The sequence below is a fragment of the Chelmon rostratus genome, chromosome 6 (genome assembly GCF_017976325.1).
Source record: "Chelmon rostratus isolate fCheRos1 chromosome 6, fCheRos1.pri, whole genome shotgun sequence".
NCBI lineage: Eukaryota > Metazoa > Chordata > Actinopteri > Chaetodontiformes > Chaetodontidae > Chelmon > Chelmon rostratus.
This window is the reverse complement of record NC_055663.1, coordinates 7,950,270-7,974,234: the sequence shown is the minus strand read 5'-3', so window position 1 is coordinate 7,974,234 and position 23,965 is coordinate 7,950,270. Positions and strand designations below refer to the sequence as shown.

The 23,965-nt window shown below is 41.9% G+C and overlaps 1 protein-coding gene across 1 annotated transcript; it reads right to left on the bottom strand.

Moving 5' to 3' along the window:
• Window positions 1–1,084: 1,084 nt before the first annotated feature.
• On the bottom strand, window positions 1,085–23,028 carry vps9d1 (VPS9 domain containing 1). Its single transcript, XM_041939120.1, has 17 exons — window positions 22,915–23,028; window positions 21,931–22,003; window positions 19,735–19,935; window positions 19,392–19,557; window positions 18,724–18,835; window positions 16,814–16,876; window positions 16,362–16,414; window positions 15,802–15,889; window positions 15,612–15,697; window positions 14,772–14,920; window positions 13,771–14,133; window positions 13,548–13,677; window positions 11,068–11,273; window positions 9,920–10,004; window positions 6,863–6,967; window positions 4,134–4,241; window positions 1,085–1,651 (listed from the first exon to the last, which is right to left on the bottom strand). Exons 1-16 carry the CDS (start codon window positions 23,005–23,007, stop codon window positions 4,139–4,141), a joined length of 2,076 nt encoding a protein of 691 aa, XP_041795054.1. The 5' UTR covers window positions 23,008–23,028; the 3' UTR covers window positions 1,085–1,651; window positions 4,134–4,138.
• Between the last annotated feature and the right edge of the window lie 937 nt (window positions 23,029–23,965).

The window sequence follows — 23,965 nt, the reverse complement described above, 5'->3', positions numbered from 1 at the left end:
TTGGATCAACAGGGACCAAAACGAAGCACATTTCATTTGCAGGTTGGAAACCAATGGCTACCTGGAAGGGAAGAATGCACACTAAACTTAAAAGAAAAAACAGCATGCTTTAGAAAATGGTCACTCGAGTAAACACGATGCCCAGACAACTAAAAAACTCAAAAAACTAAAAAAAAAAATCTCAAAAAAAAAGAAAACCCTTTGAGGTAACGTCCCTTCTGGTCTAGTTCTAGTCTCTGCTGGTATTTTAAACCAAACAGCAAGAAGGACTTCACAGAAAAGCATTTAAAAATGTCAAATATCAGTCAAGAACCCTGTCAAGCCATGGCAAATGAACACAATCCCTTTAATACCTTACATCTCACACTTTCTAAGCACCACAAAATCTACCACTGGATAACAATTTTCCAAAGGTAGGTTGGCATTTTGCTCCCATCCTCTGGCTGTGAAATTGGAGCAATTCTATTTGTCACTGGGATAAGTGTGACAAGTCTAAAACAAGCTGTGAAAATGGGTTTGTTTTTTAGCTTTCCTATGGAGTTTGTTGATTCTGAACCTTGGTGTTAAAAAAAAAATAATTTAAAGCAAAGGAAGCATAAGCATGCTGTATACTGAAATCAAAATGGCCAGATCATGGTCACATGTATCTGCAGGTTCGCAGATTTCATGGCTTGGCTTGCAAATTGTCTTACAAAACACACAAACACACACACACACACAGGAACAAAGTGCAACAGTATTACTACCTACAGGAGGCACTGCTATAGTAACTATATTCCTAACTTCAACATAAAGCGACATGCTGCTACATGCAAACACAGTGACTGTCAGCAGATGTTACATACTGGACCAACAGCAGTTATCCCTGTGCTCCTCCAGTGTCTCACATTGTCCCTATTATCCAGTAGCTCTGACAATCGCTGTCTCTGTCCTGTAGGAAAGTCTGTCTGCACATTGATGAACCATCTGAACCCCTCATCCAGTGTAGCCCCGCCCCTGAACCCTTCAACACCTGAAGTGCATCAATCAATACTCTCTAATTCAGAGTCTGTGGATGGACTCCCCCCCCCCCACAAGTCTTGAAAACATATGAACAAACACAAACACATGCAGACAGCATCTAATTTATGAGTTTGCACTTTTTTTGTTAGGAAAAAAAAAAGCAATAGAGTACATGGATTTAAATTTTCAATGCAAGGGAAACACATCTCAAGAAAATCCTGCAGTATGGTTTACAAATACATTCCCTCATTAATAAATCATATTGCAGGTTTTTCCTCATTCATATAGTCAATGGCATCACATCCACAGGCTCCAACCTAAATCACATACAATAGTCCCTTTAACAACCCAGTGCTAGTTAATGCAGCAACCCTTCACAGTTTGAAAGCACATCCCTAGAGGTCACAGCAAAGCCCAGTTTGGCCCCGTGCAGGGTCTCATTTGGTTAGAAACAACTCACAGGCACTGGGTTAGTTCTCTGTCAGAAACAGCAAAAGAAGTCCTTCTGTTAAATATACTGTACAGTATGTCTGTGTGTGCACAAGATAACAATGCGTCTGCGTAACCTGCAGGGGGCTGCAGGTTCAGCTGTAGCGCAGCAGGAAATGTTGGATGAACTGTCAGGAGGGTCTCTCGTGACGGCAGCAGCCTACGACACAAAATGGGATATATTATTCCCCGCACTGCAAATACGTTCAAAAGAATAATGTATTCATTGGTGGGTTTTTTGTCCTGTTGTTAAAGAATAAGGCTAGAAGCATTTTACATTCTTCTTACTGTCTTTCTAATCTCATGAAAGACCAAAACCAACAATGGTAGTCTGTCTCTCACGCTTTCCTTAATGTGCCGCTTTGTTTGAAAATGTCTCAGTACTTTCCTCAGTACCACTGGCCAAGGAAAATGATGCATCTGTTTGTACACAGTGTAGCTAAGATGATTCTCACCTTTTACACCTCCTGTTTTTGGACTTTCTGAAGATAAGAATACTTTATCAAAATCAACTTAAATCCAACCTTTGTGTAGCTTGTCACGTGTTTTCAAGTACAGCTTGTCTACCCAGGAAGAGTTTCAGCTGACTTTTCAACCTCACGCGCATCTAACGGGAACAAATACGCCTTGCAACCTCGACCTGAAGGCATTTCTACCCTTCGAGTCTATTTTCTCCCATTTTATGGATGTGACTGCAGTGATTTCTTGTTGGGTTCTGATCGCAGCCAAAATGTGGGTGACCTACTCTCATTACTGTCTCTAAATGCAGCCTGTGTGGCCAGAGAAGGAGCACTGAAGCTGCTGATGCTCCTCTGCTCACTGCTGGTTTGAAAAGCATCATGTTAGCAGAGCAGCAGCCTCTGTGTGGACACATAGTAGTTCATCCTGTGTATCAGCTACAGTACCTACTCTCTCGTTTTGGAGTCTTTTTGAACTCCTCGTTATGATACTTCAATCCCTGGAGTCGAGAGATGCTGTGACTCTTTTCCACTTTCACATTTTTTAATTCCTCTGTCTCACAAAACATGCTATACGCCATCAGATACTCCTGTAAGCCCCCAGACTGAGCGAACTAAACAATTCTAGGGTAGACTAACTATTAAAGACGCACCATTTACAGACTTGAAGAGACCTGCTAGACTGGCTACATTAAAGTTACAAACAACCCTTAACCCAATGCTCTTAATCCAAAATACCAGTCCTGCCACTGAAGGAACAGCTGCTGCTGTGGACATGTTGATGTATTGTCCTCAAACATAATACAAGAATATAACACTGGTAAATCATCATAAATCATTTCAGCATTTGTTTTGAATTTATCCTGGGCTTTGACAATAAGGAAAAAACAGAAACGCTAACCTCATAGCTGCAATCTGCAGAATTAAAAAAGTTCCAAATATGGCGCCCCCCAGTGGTAGTGTAAAAAAAAAGGCACTGAGGCACACCAGTCTGCAAAGTTTAATATTTGGCTGTAGTGGTATCATTGTGTCACTGGGAGTTTTGGGGGACGCCAGTTGAGGATGTCACACTTTATAACATGCAGTGTCATCGTACCCTGTACCGCCGAGCAGCAGTGTGGAAACATTACCTTGGGCGCCAGGCAAGCCATTCAGCGATACACTCATCCCTCAGTGTAATGCATCAGTCTCAGTCTACTTCACTCCAACAATCCCTCTACCCCCACCCCCCCATCTCTCCTCACAACTGCTGGCAAAACTACTCAAAGAGTGGCCTGTGCTCCACAGTTCAGTCTGTTCCAAGATCAGGTCTAAAAAAACAGTACACTGACAGACACAGGTCACTGCGGCAAGTAATTTTAGATGATTAATTTACTCAGCTTGTGTCAGTTGTGTCAACATTTTAAGTTGTAACAGCTCAGCTAAGCTTTACAGCTCACAAAAAAAGGGTATCAAATATCCCTCAAATTTATAAGAACAGCTTGTGGAGAAGCAAAAAGTCTAAAGTTAGGACACTACAGTGCACGGTGTCAATGACTGCAGTGCATGCATTGTGATCCCAGTCTTCTAGAGCATATTATTCTGACTGAAGATCTTATCTACCAGCACACTTTGACTGGGACGGTTCAGGTATGTTTGGTTTTCACATAAACCACAGTGGATGTTCATGTGAAGTCTGAACAATTAATTATCATCTTAGTAAGCTGTTAAACGTATTAGCATATTATTCCTGAATTACTCAGGCAGCAGAAAAGGCGACATCTGGAGCTCAAACCTCAGTCTCCTTTGTTTTGGTGTTAGCTTTCGTGCACTGAGCTACATTTTGTTTTTGGCGCAACAATACTGTTTACAAACTAATTTCTGTTTTTTATGTCTCCATTCTACGACCACACTTAAAGAGTCAAATTCCAAAATGATTTTTTTAACACTACTGGTATCTGGCCAGTGGGATAGTTTGGGATTTACGTGCAGAGGTTTTGGGTCGGGCTGGGATGACACGCTGCAAGAACTTAATTTCACTTTAAATCATTTTAATTCCATTTAGAGTTTTCATCACCAACCTCAAACATTGCAAGATTTTTTCCATCCTCACACTTTTTTGTTTTAATGAGAAGCCCCTTATACAAACCCTTTCACCCTTTACACAAAGGTCGGCAAAATGTTTATCGTGTGTTTATCCTTTACCTGATTCAAACGACCTTGTCTGCTCGTCTTCCTGTGTGCAATGACTCAACGTAGGCCAAGGCACTCTGCATGGAGGTCAGACAGTAGCCCTCCTCTCCTATCAAATAGCTGAAAAAGAGAACACATGTTACAAGACATCTGAATGCAAACATGGCGATCTCTTCCATTTATTTGAACTTTTTTGGGGTCAAAGAAAACGGTAAGAAGTCAAAAAAGGACACATTTTATTCAGTTTTTCATTCTGACAGAACTGAATAAAACGAGGCATGACTGCCCACAAGAATCCCAAACATCCAAGCACAGAATAGAGCCCAGTTTCTTCATTTTGCTGAAACCACCACATCAGCTTTTTCCCATAGTGACTAAAGGACCAAACATCTCTGCTCAGCCTTGACCATGTTGGTTAGAGAAAGAGATCGTCCTTTTTCTCCACTTGGAGAGCCATTATACATGCATTAAAAGGGCGGGCAGCATGACAGAGGGGAGTGATGGATGGAGAATTGAAATATGAGAAGAACAATGAGCAGGGAGGAGGCTTGTTCGGAGACAGCAGACAGGAGACAGCAGAAGGCTGGAGACCGAGTCAACTCTGACTGACCTCTAACTAACGAGAGCAAGACACGAGACCCGGCTGTAGCCAGGACGCTGCGCTGCACGGGTGGACACAAAGAGCGAGAGATTGAGAAAGGAATGGAGATAAGAAGACACTTCTCCCTTGACTGCAGTCTGGAAATGGTGAATAAAACACAGCTAAAGCAGTGTTAGCTTGGCCCAATAGCCGAATATTCATACTATGGACTACACTCATCTACCAAGCAGGTTGTTTCACAAACTTTAAATTCAATTCCTGCTTCTGTTGGATGACTAAAGTCACAGAGGATTTGAGGTTTGGGTTTTAAGGGGCTTTAACATTGCTTTCAGTTTGCTATCTTAGATAAGTGGATCCAGGTCCTGACTCTGATGACTCCGCTATGCAGCAGAGAGCACAGGTAGCTGTAATAATACCAGGTGAGCAACAGTAAGTGAGGGACTCTTTTGGAACAATCTGTGGTAGACAATGCAAGGAAAAAAAAAATAGCGCTATACCTCATTTCATCAGGCTTCGATTCTTTTTGCATTATGTCAAATTAAGTAACGCTTTGTCTCATCTTGCCTTCTTAATGTACGTTTTTGAGGCTTCATATATATATATATATATATATATATATATATATATATATATATATATATATAGACTGCAGCTCATTTTAAAGACTCTTAGCTTTCTCGATCACCGCCTCAGGAGAACGAGAGCATATCAACCCTCTCATAGTTCCACCTCTCCCTGCACTTAAATCCTTCCAACCCACTGAACTACATAAACATCATGTGGGACTTTATTTGTATTTTTATAGAGAAGAAAACCAAATCCCAAATATCCTGACATTCCTTGGCCAATGCCAATCTAAACGGCTGCCTTTTACAACCCACTGTTTTTATGGCCGTGAGTAGACCTCTTGGGTGTGGTCTGAACTCACACGCAATGACACTCAGCATGTTGTAGTGTCTCAGCTCAAGACCACCTCCCCTCCCCAATGTATATTCAACGTTCTGGAGCAGTTGTGGCTTATGTGTTCAACACTATTTTAAGACAACATGCACCTGTTGAGACCAGACAAGAGTAAGCTGGTTAACAGAGGGAAAATTGGATGTCAAACTGCAAAGAAGAGTGACAGAGATGTACTGAAGGAGACATTTTAATGGTGAAAACCATCAGTGCTTTCTGTGTTAGTCAGGCTCTAATCAGTACTATACTCAGTATATAGAAGGCCATTATTTTGTATGAAGCCCTATTTGCACAGGACGAGTATTACCAGGGGATCTCACGTGATTTAGAAAATAACCCCAATGTCTGCACGGGATAAGCAAAATCTGCATTTTGCTCAAAGTTACTGACATTATCCCCCGTATATGATGTCAAGGCTCTGCTTCAGAAGCGGAGCGTCTGGTCTTCAGCAGCCTTGATAATAATATAGTTTAGCGTTATTTTGCCCACTTTCTGCACGTGTTACAAGCATAAACGCGCATTTGCAGCTCATTCAGTTCAGGACACAGATGCATTGTGGGTGCTCCTAACCTTCCGTGTCATCGCTTATTCTAAATGTCGATATAGCCAACCTCAGAGCACAGCTGTTGACTGCTGTTCACAAACAGTTGTTAAAAAAATAAAAGACCACAAATCACAGAGATGCTGATTCTCATGGGACTAATATTATCGCATGACCTCTGTGTTTGACGAAATATAGTAGATAATCTGCGGTGAAATTTGAGGTTACAAAGTGTGGACACGGGATTACGATAACAGACAAACTCCACGATTATTACAAATAAGAATAACAATAGTAATTATTATTATTATTATTAGCAGAGGTCCCCAGCAAATACTAGTCCTGTAGTTGCTACCTGCTGATGGTAAAATGAGGTTGATGAGAGCTGAGTTTGAGGGCCAGAAAACTAAAACACTTCGCAAAGATAACAGCAAAGTTGGTGATGATTCTCTGTGTGTCCAGTACACCATCATACCTTCATATGACCCAATGTCACCATGAAAATTTTGATTACTGCAAGACGGATAAGACACTGCCGGGTTCAATCTGGCAAATATTGATGTGCTCGGAAACCCTGTAATCAGTCAAAGCAGTTGCACAGACGAGTAAAGATCAGCATCTTCTTCCATCATGATGACTCACCCTTCATGAATGAACTCTTCCAAAGCGGCGCATTCAGACACCAGCTGAGGATACTGGCACCGCAGAGCCACGAAGGACAGGATGGGCAACAGGTCATCAGCACCGCTGTCAGGCGAACGGAGGAAGGAGGTGGTGAGATCAAGCAAAAGAGGAAAGCAGAAGTAAATAAATAGAGCTGAGGGGAACAAATAGAGTGACATTTACAGAGCACGATGGCATGTGCTCCCCGGGGGACTGAATGGAAACTAAATCAAATGTAGCCCTTAATGGGATGCGTGTTCAGGGATGGAAACGATAAAGCTTTTTTTCTCTCCCCGAGATCTGTTGGGAGGACAAATTGCAGCCTGGGAGATGATGACAGCCTGATAGCATTCTCCCTGTGTGCAGACAGTGACCATTTGTTTATCAGGACTCACACGCAGGCCGAACTGCTTGCTTGCAAGTTTGCGTGAGAAGGTAGGTTGCTGGGCCGCGACTGACCCGGCCGCATGCAACTGGATATTCTCCTCCTGCAGGTTCTGGAAGGTGTGGACAGGCTCATGTAACCACTGAGACCTGGACCTCCCACACACACACACACACACACGCATACACACATACAATCGCAAGCCTGAATTATAATCTTCTGGGTACACTACTGTAAACACACACATCGATCCTCTCACACGAAAACTGGTGTCTCTGCATTCCACCGATACAATGCACTCTTCCCACATGCAGAAATACTGATTCTGGCGAGAAGATTAGGCTCCATTATGTGTTTGGAATGCATTCCAATTGAGTGGAGGATAAAACAAGTCGCGAAACAGCAGAAATGGGCAGAGGGGGAAGAATTCTTAATCAACAGGATACAGAGGAAGAGTGGTGACCAATTTAGCAGCACAATAGAAGAGAGAAAAGAAAGGCATGTGGACAAAAGCACACGGGAGAACAAATGAGCTCCTAGTTGGTCAAGGACAAAGAACTGACAAAAATGGAAATGCTGGTCAATGAATAAAGGAGGGCAGCCAGTACAATAAAGTGTGTTTGTGTGTGGGAGAAATTAGAAACTAAAGTGTGAGGGGGCGGCCAAAAAAGAAGCAGAACGTATGAGGAGAGCTAAATATGCAATGTACTGTAAATACACAATAGATTCATTCCCGCTGAAACGTGATGAGCTCGTCTGTCAGCAGAACACTGCGATTAGTTATAAATCCACTTCCATCCATCAGTTGGGCCTTGATCAAAAACACTTTCTGTGAGTTGCAGTGACACAGAGAGAGGCAAACCTGTATTTAGCTGACTAAGAAAAGCAGTCGGGGGCTTGTGCTGAGCTGCGCTGGCTCTCTGCAAGGAGCTTGGAGTCAAATTTAGAGACAGAATCTGAATTTCATCTCTGACTGACGGTTTTATTGAAGAAGTCATGCCAGAGTTTGCCTCTGAAAAGCAGCTGCCCCTCTGAAAGGCTGGTTTTGATTGATGCTGCAATGATTTTCCCTAAAGGTGATTATAGATGATGTATCTTCAGATGACAGACACGATTGTTATTCATGGTCTCGAAAATATAAACAGGAAAAAATAAATAATCTTGTGTGGTTTGGCCATGTTTGACTCGTGTATCCAGGTAACAAAACAAATCTCACATGGCATGATTCAGTTTTCATTTCTTGGAACTTCATTTTGTTTCCAAATTGTATATTTCAGCGGATTGGGAGTACACACAAAAATCCCTCAACGTCACAAGTTTTTCAGGGTAAAAAGCTCTGAGAAGTGCTGTGCCCGGTCAACTCTTCTCCTCTGCCGTGTCCGATCACTTCACACACACGGCAATACAAGGAGACAGATATGGAGCAGGAGACATAGCCTCAGCCAGTCTCAAAAAAACTTTAGTAGATTCAACGGAGGAGGAAAAAGGGACGAGGGCACGAGTATATGAAAAAAGACAAGATATCAGATGAGTCTTAGGAGAAAACACATGCATGCAAAAAATCATGGTCCTTCTCCAGATTCTGCATGTTTGTGGCTTGCACTACACACTAAACAGATTATTTTAACAAGCATTAAAGATGTGCATTTATATGTACATTTAAGCCTTTAAACGTCAGTGACATGTCCCATGGGTTTCATGTCAACTGTTGCAAGCCCCATTAAAAAGTCCCTAACCTTAACCTAAGACCGGCTCTCCAAACAACCCAGTAAATGCTCCTATTCCAGGACTAAGATCCCCACCCACCACAGAAAAAAAATGTTGGCTCTCAGTTTGTTTACTTGTGCTCACTAGTAGTCTCGGTCTCTGCTTGTACAATATTGAAGCAAAAATATTCTCAGTCCACTAATTTACAGATGAGATGTAAACTTGGCAGTGATGCGGTTGATTATAAGCGCGTCACTGCTTTCTTTCTTGGATGTGGTTCTGATCGACATACACATTAAAAACTGTTTCCTCTGCATCTATTTATTTGTCAGTGTTTCTGTCAACACAGAACAATTTAAATTGAGTCCACAGTGTGCTCTGTGTTCTCCATTATGGGTTCTACAACCCACTGAACCTTCGTCTGACATCATCATGGATTCCTCAAACCTCCATCTCTTTTCTTCTCTTCCTTAAGCCCCTTGTTGGGCCCTGGGTCTGTTCCAAACCCAGACAGGACGACCCACTTTTAGGCCTGTCCAGGAAGAGGAACTCTATAGGGGGCAATAGACCTAGGAGAGCCCCTGCTGTGCCAGGCTTAGCTGAGCACTGATGAGTCCTGACAGGGCAGCTACCAAGGCAGAGAGCCCTTAAATGATGTTTGGGTACTTCCACCAGACTTTGGGACAGTCTCTCCCTCCCTATCATGGAGTTAATCGAGAACAGGCTCTTATTTTGAAGTTTACTGCGGTATACTTTGGGGGAATTCAACTAAGAGAACAACAGCCTCCAAGAGGCGACACAGTTCTGTACAATTTTCTTAACCTTTATTTGTCAAACTGTCTCATATTGCCATTTCCTGTTAAAAAAAAAAAAAAAACACTGCAAAGTGAGTGATGCAAAAACACCAAAGAGACGACACTTGTTGCAGCTGACAATCTACTCACATGGCAGCTGTTTTGGGCGAAGAGTCCACCTCATGGAGACATCTGTAATCCTCAGCACAGGCACAGATCAGCCGTAATGTCCGAACTGTAACAGAACATAGCACGAGCAAAAACTGATATTCTGCAGATACGGAAAGCAAATGTTGATGTTCTAAAACTAAGCAATGTAGCAAAATGGCTTGTCGCAATTAAAACAAGTCCATTTAGAGTCCACATGCAATTTCCCTTCCCTTCTAAAAGAATAATTACATAATATTAACATATATTAATTAATATATTATATATAATATAATATAGCAGTTTGCTTGGTTCTCCAGTATTTAAGATTCCTTTCCACAAACACCAACTCGTTTCTGTTTTTGAATTTCATCAGCTGTGCACATGCTCTCTAGGTGTACTGGCTAAATTGAAAGGGTTTTGTCGAACTCGAAGGACGAAAACCCATTTATGACCCAGACCTTAAACTGAGCTTTAGGTGAACTTCACAAACTATAACACCATAAACTCCCTGCAGAAAAGAAACAACAGAGAGGCATAATAATATATAATATAATGAAAACAGGGCATCTGCAGGGTTCAAAGTTCAATTTAAGACTTTATTACTGAATAGAATGCAATTTAATACCCATTTCACTACCACACTACCCAGTACAAGAATATGATGGAAAACAGAAGACAATTTGAATAATTAGGCCAGATTAACCAGAAGTAATATGTTTTTGCTAAAACTGACACTTGCCCATTATGAGGAAAAACTTCCCAGCTACTGTAGCCAGCAGTACAGACAGTGTTTCCTACAGGTCTGATGGCACTGAACAGTCTCCTGTGCACATAATCCAGTGACAAAATCATCCCACTTTTAGTTTATGCACATATAACGTCTCCTGACAGCCTGCAGTTGGATACAAAAACACTTGTATGAAAGAAAGAGTTTAATACCTTCTCAAGGCTTTTCAGTGCTTTTCAAGACTTTTAAAGAGCTGCAGACAGCCTGAAAAAACTGAATGTCTGAAGGTGTGAGGATGAGAGACAGTACTAAGTCTGGGGTCATGGTTTTCGTCCTGAAGGGTTGAATGAATACACTCCAAGAACAGCTATCTGTCCTAAAAGCCTTTGAACAAGAATAAAGCCAACACAATCTCACTCACCAATACAATCCAGCTTCCTCTGTGGACAGCAGTCTGTAATGAGAAGCTTAAGCTCCTGAACAGCAGACTCGTAGGGGTAGGAACCTTGCAGTGCGTCAGGGTCTTGGGGGAACAGTTTCAGGGGAACACCAACATCTGCTGGTGAAGCATCCTGGTACAGCTTCATACTCGTCTCAAAGGCCTGCTCTCTTTCCCTGTGGACCTTCCTGAGAAAGAAAGACAAAAGGTCACCAGAGTGAAACCCAGGCAGGGAAAGCATGTTTGTAAGTGAGGAAGAAGAACGGTGTTCCGATTTAATACGACAAATTTCACGGATGCATTTGAGTCAAGCATTCCGGATTTGATGCTTGGCAAGATGAAAAAATATCAACGGCAATTTGATACAAAAAAACCCCAAAAAACTTGTGGTGGTGATGCAGGGGTCTTCTTTCGAGTGGCCTGTGTATTTATTCTAACATAACAATTGGCCGTGTTCGTGGGTGGGACACCTGCAAAGGTTATCATCCTTGTGGCTCCATTAGTGACTCAGAGCACCTGCACTGTAACTGGAACTGTAAGTGGAGGAAGCGTGAACCTCTCACTCTTTAGGTCAGTGTTCTCAAACTGGGGGCTGCAGAGACATCACAGGGGGCACATACAGTATGAGCAGGGGTAAAAATGTGAAGTGAAACTGAAGGCGAATAGCTGACCTTTTTCACGGCAGGGATTTTGACTGACATGTCAAAATAATGAATAACATTAATCGTTGCATTGCATTACAGTTATTGCTGGAACTGTGCCATTATGATATTATTAGCTACACCTTTGCTTCTCCTGCTGTGACTAAGTAAAACAACATGTCAACTACAGGATGGCCAAACACCTCAGTGAAAACACTTCTTAGTTACCAACATCAGTATATATATCTAAACACTCTCAAACCAAGCCAGTCAGTCAGTAATGGTCATTAAATTTGCAACACGACTGACTCTGCTGAAGTGTAATGTGAATCCAATCAGCAACAGGAGATGGAAGAGGCTGACATATTTAGAGCAGCACTGCCACATACTGGTCACTGAGGGACCTTGACCCACACTGTAACCCACAATTCATGCCAAACCTTCAGTTTTGCTTTAAATGTAGTACAATAATAAACGTTAACACGACTGAATGCTGACACACAACACACATCCACTGACTTCAATGCATTTATGAAAGTATGCCTTATGTAGAGAGGTGCTTTTCTTATTTAGCCTATCCTCACTGATTTAAACGGGGTGAAAAAAAGAATAGAAACACCTCTCAACACGTGTTTATTGCAGGAGCAGTATTAGACTGAATTAGTTTTAGTTTGGTGTACCTAATAAACTGGCAACTGAGGTTTACACACTTCACTGTTGTACTGTTGTAACTGACTTACTGATTCATGCAGAAGGACAATTTATAAAACTGGTTCTTGCTGTTTTTCTTTGCTGATAAACAAACATGCTTTATCATGAGCTGCAGTTCCTGAAAAAATACTTCTAAAAAAGAGCAAAAATTTGCACATCAAAATTAAATTGGAACCTGCATTAATCTCACCAGAAGGTTTTGATCCGAGCCCTTCAAAATATTCCTCAGGATCAAAACTGTTTTTGCTAGAAGATTTATTTTGTTCCAGTGGATTAAAAATAAATCCCCAACAGTAACACAGTGGTTCAGAGAATTATACAAGATACAGACGGAAAGTCTCGCTTTTACTTTAAAGGGGAACAGCACGTATTTCTTCAAAATCAGGCAAACAGTCTTAATCCATTCATCATATGCAATTTCAGATTTACTGCAGAGGGGTGGATTAACATCAAACTTGTTTTACTGAATTTATCCTCTGTCCCTGTCACATTCAGTATATACATTTTAGTATATTTCAGATGTTGTTGTATTTTTATTGTCTTAGTATATTTTTATTTCTGATATATTTTTATTGCATTTACGCATATTTTACTGCATGTTAGTTTATTTTATTCTATTATCTTTCTTATCTCTCTTATTATCTTGTTTCTAACACGGGGGTTGCAATGCAAATTTCATTGACATGTCCATGCGCAATGACAATAAAGGCAACCTTTAAATATTGAATCTTGAAAAGTAGTGACCTAATACAGGAATGCAGAAGAACTGGCTTCTTGTGCTACACTAGTCTTGTAATGTATGTTAAAGTTGTTATGGCTGTGATTTCTGATTTAGGGGCAGCCATGATTTTTATTTGGTCTGTGTGTATGTTTTTTGAAAATCAACAAAATGTATTAAAAAACAAACAAACATGCTTTTGGCATAACGACTCTCAGCATGTTTAGTTGATAATCGTCATGCTTTTGAAGAGTTAAGTAAGTTCAATCGAATTCTTTCACTAACTGAAGTAGAGCACATTTGATTTGCTGAAGTAGTAAAATACATAACATGTTTAAGAAACTTAAAAGTAAGAAGACACTTTTCAGGTCACAAGGATTTAGGCTCACTACCTGAAAAGAGCCACCAGGGCGCTCCACAGGGGTGTGAAGAAGGCTTCCTCTATGCTCGCAAGGCACAGGTCTTTGGAGCTGGCTGTGTTTAGACACTCAAAGGACAGCAGACACAGTGACAGAAGTTGATCTGAAAGATAAAGAAAACAACACCAACATCAATATCCAACTTGTACATTGTCTGTGTGTAAAATCCAGCCTCAACATTTTCAATCAGGCTCACCAGTTGCAATATGAATGTCTTTGACAATGGCCTTCATGTGCTCTCTCAACGCTCTCATCTCCAGCTCCTGGATGCTTCCCTCGTCCTGCTCCGCCTGCATGGAGGAATCACCGCTCAGCTCTAAATCTGAGCTGGGCTCATCTGCGGTGCCATGGGGCGGGGTCCAGTCCAACTGGGTCAGGAACTCCTCCAGATCTTCAAACGAGTTCTCCTGATCCATCGTCGCCTGTGTGTGAGGCTCCTCCCCGTCCTCATCGTCATTATTGGCTGGGAGGTCGTGAAAGAGCGAGGGTGAAGAGCCGGTGCTGCAGCTGTGGCCACCAACGCTGCTGCCTACAGTCCTGGCTGGCTTCCCCTGGGTCTCTGTAGGATCAATGACATTTTCACATGAGCAAATGTATTAATGCTAATGTAGCATCCACCTAAAGCTCCGCCTAAATGAACTGTCTAAAACTGGTGGCGTATTGCAACACTACCGTGCTGTTAATAACGTTTCAGAGAGGAAAAAAAACCTGGTGGAGCATGCACACATCTAAAACGGTGGAACTGGAACTGTGGACGCTCTCCTGCTCAGCAGGTTGATATTGAGAAAGCAGCAAGCAGCGATACTGGAGGCCAAATAATCAGGCCGTGCTGAACAGGCACGTTTTGAACGAGAACTGCAGTAGCTGACCTAATGTGAAAAAACGGCTAATGACAGTTCATTGGTTTGTCAAATTTTAAAGTAGAGTCAAAAATGACAGATTTCTGGCATGAGCTAGAGATTTGACGAGAAGATTGGCAATACAAGCATCTAAATTTTCTGAACCAACAATAAGTATATTATTTGTATTGTATTGTACGGTTTACTGGCTGGCTTTCACTGACACCATTGTCATTCAACACTAAGGACCAAACAAGCTGCCACAAAACAAAACCAGACAGAATCTAAGAAAATGAAATAAATTTCACCAGCCTTTCCTTGATCAACCCACCTCACGAACACCTGGCTCTGGCCCTACCTGGATGACGAAGGTTCTGAGTGCTGCGAGAGGGCCTCAGTGGCAGCACAGGACTGTGGGCGAGGCCTTTACTGACGATGGGGTAGAGCCTGTTGTAAATCCGGTACTGGTGTTTCTTTAGCAGCTTCACCACTGGGTGGTCAGACCGGCTGAGGACACAGTGCAAAGGTTACATGATCCTAATTCGGCCTGAAAATGTTCAATATCCTGTTACAAATAGTGATGACAAACTCCCGTCAGATGTAGAGTAAGAGACAACAATTAGGCAGTTCTAAGATAGGATATAGTTGTTTTTTTTAGCTGTTGGCAGTTTTTCTGTATTTGACTCCAGAGTTTTACTGACTAAACCCGTCAACCCACCTCTAAAGATAACAGGGCGAATGCAAGACTGAGTCGACCCTTGCACACATCAAAAACTGTGTTTGTGTGGTGATGTGATGGCAGGACAGAAGCAATCAGTCTGGTTTATTTCAAGTTATAAACAATACTGAATGTGGAAATATGATGACTGTGCAAGCGTGTATTGTGTTCCGGTGTGATTCCTCAGTCACACGAGAAGCTAGTGGCTGAAACAAATGTTCAACAACAAGACCAAGTTCACTTGTTATGTTACAGATTAGTTTTCAGGCAGAAGCTGCAACAGTGACAGAAATATATTCGGCAGTGTTTGTTTGGGAAATGACTTTGAATTTCCCCTTTCAGCAAAACCCTTTGAACCCTTTTAGCCACTGATCGGCTTTATCTAAAAACTTGATCTCAGAGGGCCGAAACGCTTAAACCACCCAACAGGACAAATACGACCTTAAACTGTCTTAAAATGCACATGTTGCAGTCGGTTACCTGAGCAGGTAGGAGACTAGACCTGATACTAATGTGACGTCATCAGGATTCTTCCTCATGTTGGCTTTCCACAGTTTGGGCCAATCCTAAAGAGACAAAAAATATATAAGAGCTGGAGCTTGAGTACCTTGTAATGACATCTTTTCATCAGCTTTGACATATTTAAAGTAACTACTTACTACAAACTTACATGATCTTGCTCATATTCCAGTACATTGGTATAGAGAACACGCTGCTCTTGCTCCTCTGCTGTCAGTGCGCCAGATGCTGCAAATCTCCTGTTCCAACAAACACACAGAGAAAATGTTCCCGTACAGCCACCTCTGCAGGCACACAGTACTCGACAATCTTGAGGGCATCAGCGTTTTTGAAAATCATGAGTCGCTGATGGTTTCTTTGGGTCTTCACTGTGGAAGTACTTAGAGGGTGTAAGCACATCAATTTCATGCTTCGCTGGAAGGAACTAACTCGAGACAGGACACAATAACTACGTTAGATCTAGAGAAAAAGAACCTGATGATTCTATACGATCTTTTGAAGACTGAACTTACAGTTTGCAGCATTTCTAAAATTATACCTCAGCTAAGCAAACAACAAAGTCTATGTCAACTCAGCCACATGGCGAGCTTGAATTGTCGTGGTAGTAGCAAAGTGCTGCATTCGTTTTCTAAGGGAGCTAGACAGCTCGTAGCTTTGTGTTTGAAGTAAGCTGAAACCCAACTCAGTGGGTTCGTACAGAACGTGGTGTACCTGTTGGCCTCTTCCTGTAGTCTTAGTCTTCTCTCCTCCATCTTTCGCTGGAGCTAATGTTACGACAAACATTAAGGAAACTTCCAAAGGTCACACTGCTCACGTGGGTCATAAGCGATGAGCTCTTTGACTTTAAATCGGGAGATTCTTGTCATTACAACTTTTGATGGACATGAAACCCTGGCAAACATGAACATCCCACTCTGTGAATGTCAATATTCAAAGAACACAGCCAAATACAGTAAGTGAACAATTTTTTCCACTTGATCTATGTTACATTTCTAGCGATCTGGGAGCTAATACTAACAAGTTGCGAAATGCCTCAAACATCTGAGTGGCTGTAACATGTTGAAATAAGCATCACATGCTGCCTTAATGAAAAACTAGTACAGCTAAGCTACACCTGTCAAGCAATAAAGATGGAGGCTAACACAGTGATAACAGGAGGATACAGCATCCTGTCTGGCTCTGGCTATGATGAGGTTCTCCATCATCTGCCTCTGGAGAGAGAGTGTCTGCATTGGAAAAGAGGAAATTACCTTCAGCACAATGCATTCGTGCGATTAAGCGTGACGGCGGAAAAGTTGCAACACGATGAGTGTTTCTGCAGAGAAAAACCCAGTTAATCTCAGCAAAAATACAAGTGTGGACATTAAGTGATGGCAGGTTTCTAAATATTACCAGAAGTCAGGCGGTGAGCACCAACATAGTTAAGTTAAAGAGAAAAAAAATCAGTTAGAGAGGAAGCCACTGTGTTCATGTCCCATCCCAAACTGTCTCATCTAAAATCTATTACAACAACGACAAACTTGCAGACACCATGAAAGTGACTGTGAATGCTGCCATGCGCATACTGAACCAACACACACAGTTTGGTTCACTTCTTGGTGACTATGGAGCCAAACACGAGTTTGTAAATTAAATACTGATCATATATTGAAAGAATGCAATGAACGGGACGTTTGTGAATGCCGGTGCGCGCTCCCTGAAACCGCCTCAGTCCGCAGCAGAGCGCGTTTTCAGCAACAATCAGAAAAGCAACAACTTCAGTGTTTAACGTGACGCTGCGTGCGCTGCAGTGACTTTACCTTTACGTACGCCTTTAGCTTTCTCCAGTAATCACGCAGCTCCACCTGACGCCGAAACAATTTCCGTATCTGAATGATGAGTTCACATGAATGAAAAGTTGAGATCGGGATAAAACAAGTTAGCTCACGAAGCGTTGCTATTAAGAGGGCGAGGACGTTTCAAATTAAAGGCTGTGCCTCTTGCTTACCATCTTTTTTTTTTCTGTCAGGAGGTTTTTTACTAAAGAGATGAACACGAGGAGAAGAGAAAGTTCTGCTTTCTGGCTGAGTTCTGGCGTGAAGTGACCCCCGCAGCAGAGAGACCTCCACACCGCCCGCTCCCGCGTCCCTCAGGTATTTCTTCAGGAACAAAACGCGGCAAGCTATCGTAGATACCCGACCGGAAGTAACACGCGAAATGAAAAATAAAAGCCCGCAAGATGTCGCTTAAAGGGCGAGAGACGGGGGGGGAGCCATCACATTTTGACAAATTCCTGTTAAGGAGGCCTTCCTTAGGTTGAGAAAAGTCAAGTATTTAGAGATAAACCACGTGGTTAATGTTTTTGATTACCTAATCACATGTAGTGCCAAGGTTTTCACGATATAACCGTTTAGAGTCACCTCTGTGTCAAATGCAAGGAAGTAGAATAGGTTTTTACAGCCGAACTAAGTTAAGTGATGGTACAGCAATATCTATGTGGACAAACAACGTAGGACTAAGAAAAACGTGAGTGAGTCTGGGAGTGTGCCTCCTTCCCAAGTGATAAGAGTTTAACAAAACTAACAATGTGGTCATGTGGTCTCATCCATGAACATGACAACATGAACAGTCCACACTCATGCTGGCAGCTCTTAAAGGCTGTGCTGAGGCACAGGGCTGTCGCAATGAACACATTTTCTGACAAGGTTTTCGCTAATATAGGCGAGTCAGCACGAAGATATTGAAAAAAACATTGGTTTTGTGGCATTCAAACAGTAATTTATTGATGGTCACTTGGTGAAACCCTTGTGCTTAAGAGTGAGGGCTCACTAGATACAGCGCAGCCATGTCAAGGACTGACGCTCAAAAATTAGGCTACTAAGGTTTGATATCAATTTTACTTCGGCTACTCGTTTACCTCACAAATAACAACAATTCATTTGCAGAAATTGCGAATGTGTCATTTCCAAGTTGACTTCACAGTCAAATGCCGCATGTACGCACACACTGCACACACACACACACACACACACACACACACACACACGCACACACACACACACACACACACATACATACATACATACATACATACCAAAGACGTCTTCTGGTAGGCCTGACCAGGAGTGAGCCTTGCCAGACGAGCTTCATAATTGGCTTTCAACTTCTGGTTCAAACGTGATGCTTCTTCAATGGGTGTCAGCTCCCTGGAGTGTACACACACACACACACACACAAAACACAAACAAGCAATATGTCATTCATGGGGTGCGTCAAAGGAAAACAAAACTTCTCTTTCCACCCGCCAGTGTGACAGTGGTATTATTCTGAGCAGTTTAGATGCTTTCTTTCAGTGGAGTCCACTAAATAATGCAAATCAACATGGCTGACATTCTTATAAAAGGCTCATACAAGCACAAACAACATTCACATATCGCTCTGCAAGTTTTAAATTTTTGAGGATATTTTGTCACTTTACAAACCTTACAAACTTTAAAACCTTGGAGACGGCATTGAAGAGCAAAAACATTTGAACTGTATTTCCAACCACAGGTCTAAAATCTAGATAACTGAATTTAAGACATTAGAGAGTGCAAGAATCTGTTTGACCTGGTGGGTCAGCTGAAAACGTGCTCTAAGTGGAAACTAGAAGAGACTGGTTCTTAGAAATCTCTAAGAATTCCTGCTGTGTTGTTCACTTAGAGGATATCTGGCATCGACTGGAGCAATAGTTGCCCTCTTTGATAAAAAAACAGCCCTTACTTTTTGCTTGTGTCCTGTGACTCCGCCGTTTGTAGTCTCTGGAAGATTTCAGGAGACAGAAAAGGGGAGACCTCCCTGCCACCATCTGACAAAATCCTGTGGTGACCGGTTTTTGCTGGGCTGGCTGCTTGACACGCTGTGTCAACAGGGGTATCAGATGCAGGGACTGTGACAGCAGAGGGAACACAGAGAGAGCGGTGTGGTGATTGGCATTCAGGACAAAATCATCTGGCGACACAGTGGCTAGTTTTGACTTGTGACCCCTGGGGCGGGCTCCAATTTAGCAGTGATTGAATGGTATGTTAAGAGAAGATATGCTTCTGATTGGAGGGGATGTATTCACCGGTGTTTGAAGCAGTGGCTCCTGGGGGGACATCAGTCTGATGGGGTTCTGATTGGCCTGGTGAACAGGAAGAAGACGTGGAGACGGAGGCAGAGAGGTCAGGGGCGTCGGCACTCTTCCCTATAAATGATTTAGCCCGCTCCAGACACTGCTCAGCCAGCCTCAACATCCGCTCCACCTCCACCACCACCATCTCCTCCTCTGAGGCCGGGGGAGAAGGAAAGACAGAGAATGTCATCAGACCTTTTTTTTTTTTTTAAATGAAAATCACTCCTGGATGATTAATTGACTGCAGGTCTGCTATATAAAGGTCATCACGTGGCATTCGATATCTGATTCAACTTTGTGCAAACAATCAGCCACTGTATTCAAGCAGATTAGTTCAAGGTTTCTGGTTAGAATGATTAACTACATTGGCAGGGGGTACTGCATGTGGTCTGGTCCCAAGTCTGGATCCACTGAATGCCACATGTTCAAACCTAAGAGGCTTGGTTTGTAAATCTCTTATCAGCCTCAACTGAGATCTTCATCATGGTCCAGAAGAGAACTGACATGCGCAAATGTCCCCCCGCCAATTTAACGACACCACAAATTTTAATTTAATTAATTTAAGTTTAATCAATGGTTCTCAGTTTCAACAAAATTGGAACATTATAACTTTAACGCCAGTGTGATGCATAGCGTTCAGAGATTTACTCGCCAAACAGAAAGTCTACCCACATTTGGAGCTTGGCGGGTGTTACTTTCAGCCCCTGAAAGGATGGGATCTGGTCTTCTCCCAGCAAAATCTGTCAGTAAATTTGGGCGGCCATTTCTATTCTCAAATATCTTCCAAGCATGGTTACTCAAGATTGCCAATAGGTGATCCTATTACCAGGAGGTGGTGGGAGAGGATTTGGAGGGGGTGGGGTGCAGCACACCTGTGAAAGAACAGCATGACTTGGCTGATGTGATTGCCACTTGGAGGCTCTCTGCACGGCTGGCAACTAGAGGTGCCAGTGGAGTGCTGTAGGGTTGGGCAACTGGACAAATATTTCGGCTATTGGTGAATGGCGAGTTCATCGGCAGTTGTTTTTTGTTGTGAGATATTTTATTTTGCTAATTGTCAGCCTCTGAAGAGCAACAGACTCTTGTCCGAGAGGCAGAATGACTCAGTGAATTATTGATGATTGTTGGAACAGTGGAAGGACTAACCACAAAGGTTTTTGTGAGTTTTATTTTGTCTGAATGAAGTGTGTTTTCTACTGATTTAACAACACAATCAAGCTACTCTTTTCATGTGGTCAAAGAAAGAAACTTGAATTCAGACGATGTACAGTTTTTCTGTTTAATCAGAAAAATAGATTTAGAATGTTCATTTTATTGCCATTTTGTGAGTTTTTTTTATTTTCTAGACTACTAAATAAATGCATGACTTTAAATGACCACAATGAAGGCCTTAAACTGTATGCTACATGATATAAGACAGCACAATCTACAGCTACTTATCCAAGCTATAACTTACAGCTGCAAACTATGAATAACAACTCACAACTCTAAGTAGATAAAAGCATTTCACAGTTTCTACTAATGCAATAGTCCTTACAGTAAAAGCTAATAATAAAGCAGGTTAAACTGCTACATATTTGGATTAAGGCCCTCAAAAGTGACATGTTAACTTTTTAATATGATATGTTGCATTCATTAGACAATAATGCAGCAGCACAGAATCACAGTCAACAGTTTGACCACAGTGAAATGCTTAGGGCCTACCTTGCCCTGAACTGGGCCTTTTCACACAGTGATTTCTGCCAATCACAACATCACGTTAAACAACCTTGCTAGCAGATGTTAAACTTGCTCCTAGCTTGAACACAGGACCATAATTTTTGGCTGGACCGCAACAATCCTTATTATGTCCCAGACAGTCCTCAAGTTCGTCCTCAGGAGCACACTGAATAAACAGTGCGGCTACACACTAGGTTTAAGTCCTGTTAACTGAGACAAAGAAGAGGAGATGCAGACAGATCTCTAGATGGAAGTTTAATTTTTTCAAAAGCCGACTGAAGGCCTACTGGACAACTCTGTATAGTATGCAAAATTGAGTAAACATGCAAAATAAGTTATAGAGAAAGTAATCATGATGTTAGATATTTTATTGTACTGCTTAGTCCATATATTTTTCATCTGTCATATCTGTCACTACTCATATCTTACTTTGTGATGCAGCTTCCTCCAAAAGTGCATGAGATATGAAGTTAATAGTCCGGAGGTATTCACAGTAAGCTTCCTGCAGAAAGACCACAAGCATGTAGTATCTTCTTATCATTATGGGATACAGTAAACATAACAACAACAATAAAAAATATGATTATTATAATAATCATTGTCAATGACACAACATGGCAACAGCAACATGTCAGAATTAGAAATAACATTAGACATCCATCCATCCATCCATTATCTATACACCGCTGAATCCTTTGCAGGGTCACGGGGGGGGGCTGGAGCCTATCCCAGCCAACATTAGACATTGTAGCTAAATTTGACTAGTCAAGCGGAAATTGCAGATGTTTCTAAGCAACATTAAAAAAGTAAATGTAAATACAGTACCAGCAGACATTTTCATGCAGTGCATTAATAACATTAATGGTGTTACTACATCAGTGTAGTGATAAACTTGTTGTGAAATCTTTGAGATCTCTTATGTCTTCAGATATTTGACGCAATGTAGCCTATTAACAAAATCAACATTTATCTTTCTTTATTTTTACTACTTGTACAAATCTAATTTAAAACATGATGCAACATTACCGTAATAGTCTAAAAACAAAAGCAAAGTTATCATTGAATTTTATGACTATAACGGTTGAAATAAAAGAAACAAAGAGCTCCTGCTTTTGGAATTACAAGCTAACTAGTTAGGTCTTAGTCTGCATTTATATTAGTGATATTAACTACGAGAATAGTGAGTATGTAAAGGTAGTGCTGCATACATCTCACTCATTTATGGGATGGCCGTTACAGACGTTGAGTGACAGCAGACGTGAATCCCGGCTGGCAGGCTGGCTGAAGTGACAGCTTAGCTAGCTAACCCACTGACAGCGCCCGCCCCCTCCGTCTGTTTACATCACCACGGACTGTTTCCTGTGGCGTTAAAGCTTCGCGTTATCATTGCGGTCAACTTGTGTAGCACACTACCTTATGTTTGTTCCCTCCGTCCAGCTGTATTGCTACTTTGGCCATTTTCATGGCAGTTTGAAGGGGCTTCACCCCTCTGTCAGCTGTGGCCATGGCAGGAAGTGGTTTGCCTTCTCCTCGTTCTTCTTCTTCTGCGTCTCCTTCTTCTTCTTCTTCTTCTTTGTGTTCAGTCTTTGCAGATTGCAAACAAACTTTGAACGGCTATACTGCCCCCTACCGTACAGAGCTGGCAGAGCCAAGGCACGAATTCATCCCAATGCTGATATTGATGAATGAATTAAAAACAAATCTGTCCACACATATGTCACATCATCTCTCAGTCACTATATATAACAGCTGTATACAGTGGTTATTAAACAATTCTGTGATTCAATAGGTACGTCTCCTTGAAATGCTTGTGAACAGCGTACCCTTCAACTATGTAGGGGGCATAATAGGGATGTACATTTCCAAAGTCGTTATTTGGGAAAGCACAAATGCAATGGAAGCAGATATTTCTCCTATGAAGACATTGTTCATTATTATTAGGGGGAAAGGTCATCACCATTCATAACATGTCAGTGCTTCAGCCATTATTTTTCTCATCATTATTGTGAATGGCCAAAAGATAAAAATGCCTATTTTTAACTGTAACCGTCGCTGATTTTTACAATCAGATATCATTTGAGGTTAGCAATTCACCCCTTTGTAAAACAACACAAAAAGACAGGCAGATCTCCAGCCTAGTCCAGAAAGTAGACTGACAGACTGAACACATGGCAGTGCAGGAGTAAGCAGGGGGGCCACTGTCCAGCTGAGAGTCTTCATTCTGTCTTCAGTGTCAAACTGATGATGTTCTTCTGTCTGTCTTTGCTGTCTCGGGTGATCTGCTGTGATCACTACGTGTCTAATAGCTGCTGAAACGTTCTCATTTTCATATTCATAACCATTCTTAAAAAAAGAAAGAAAAAAAACTGCCAGACAGAGTGTTGTCACAATTTTGGCTAACAGGAAGTTTGAGGGACACCCCCAGCTCAAGACGAGAGAATTCCTCTTTAACTGAGGAGCAAAT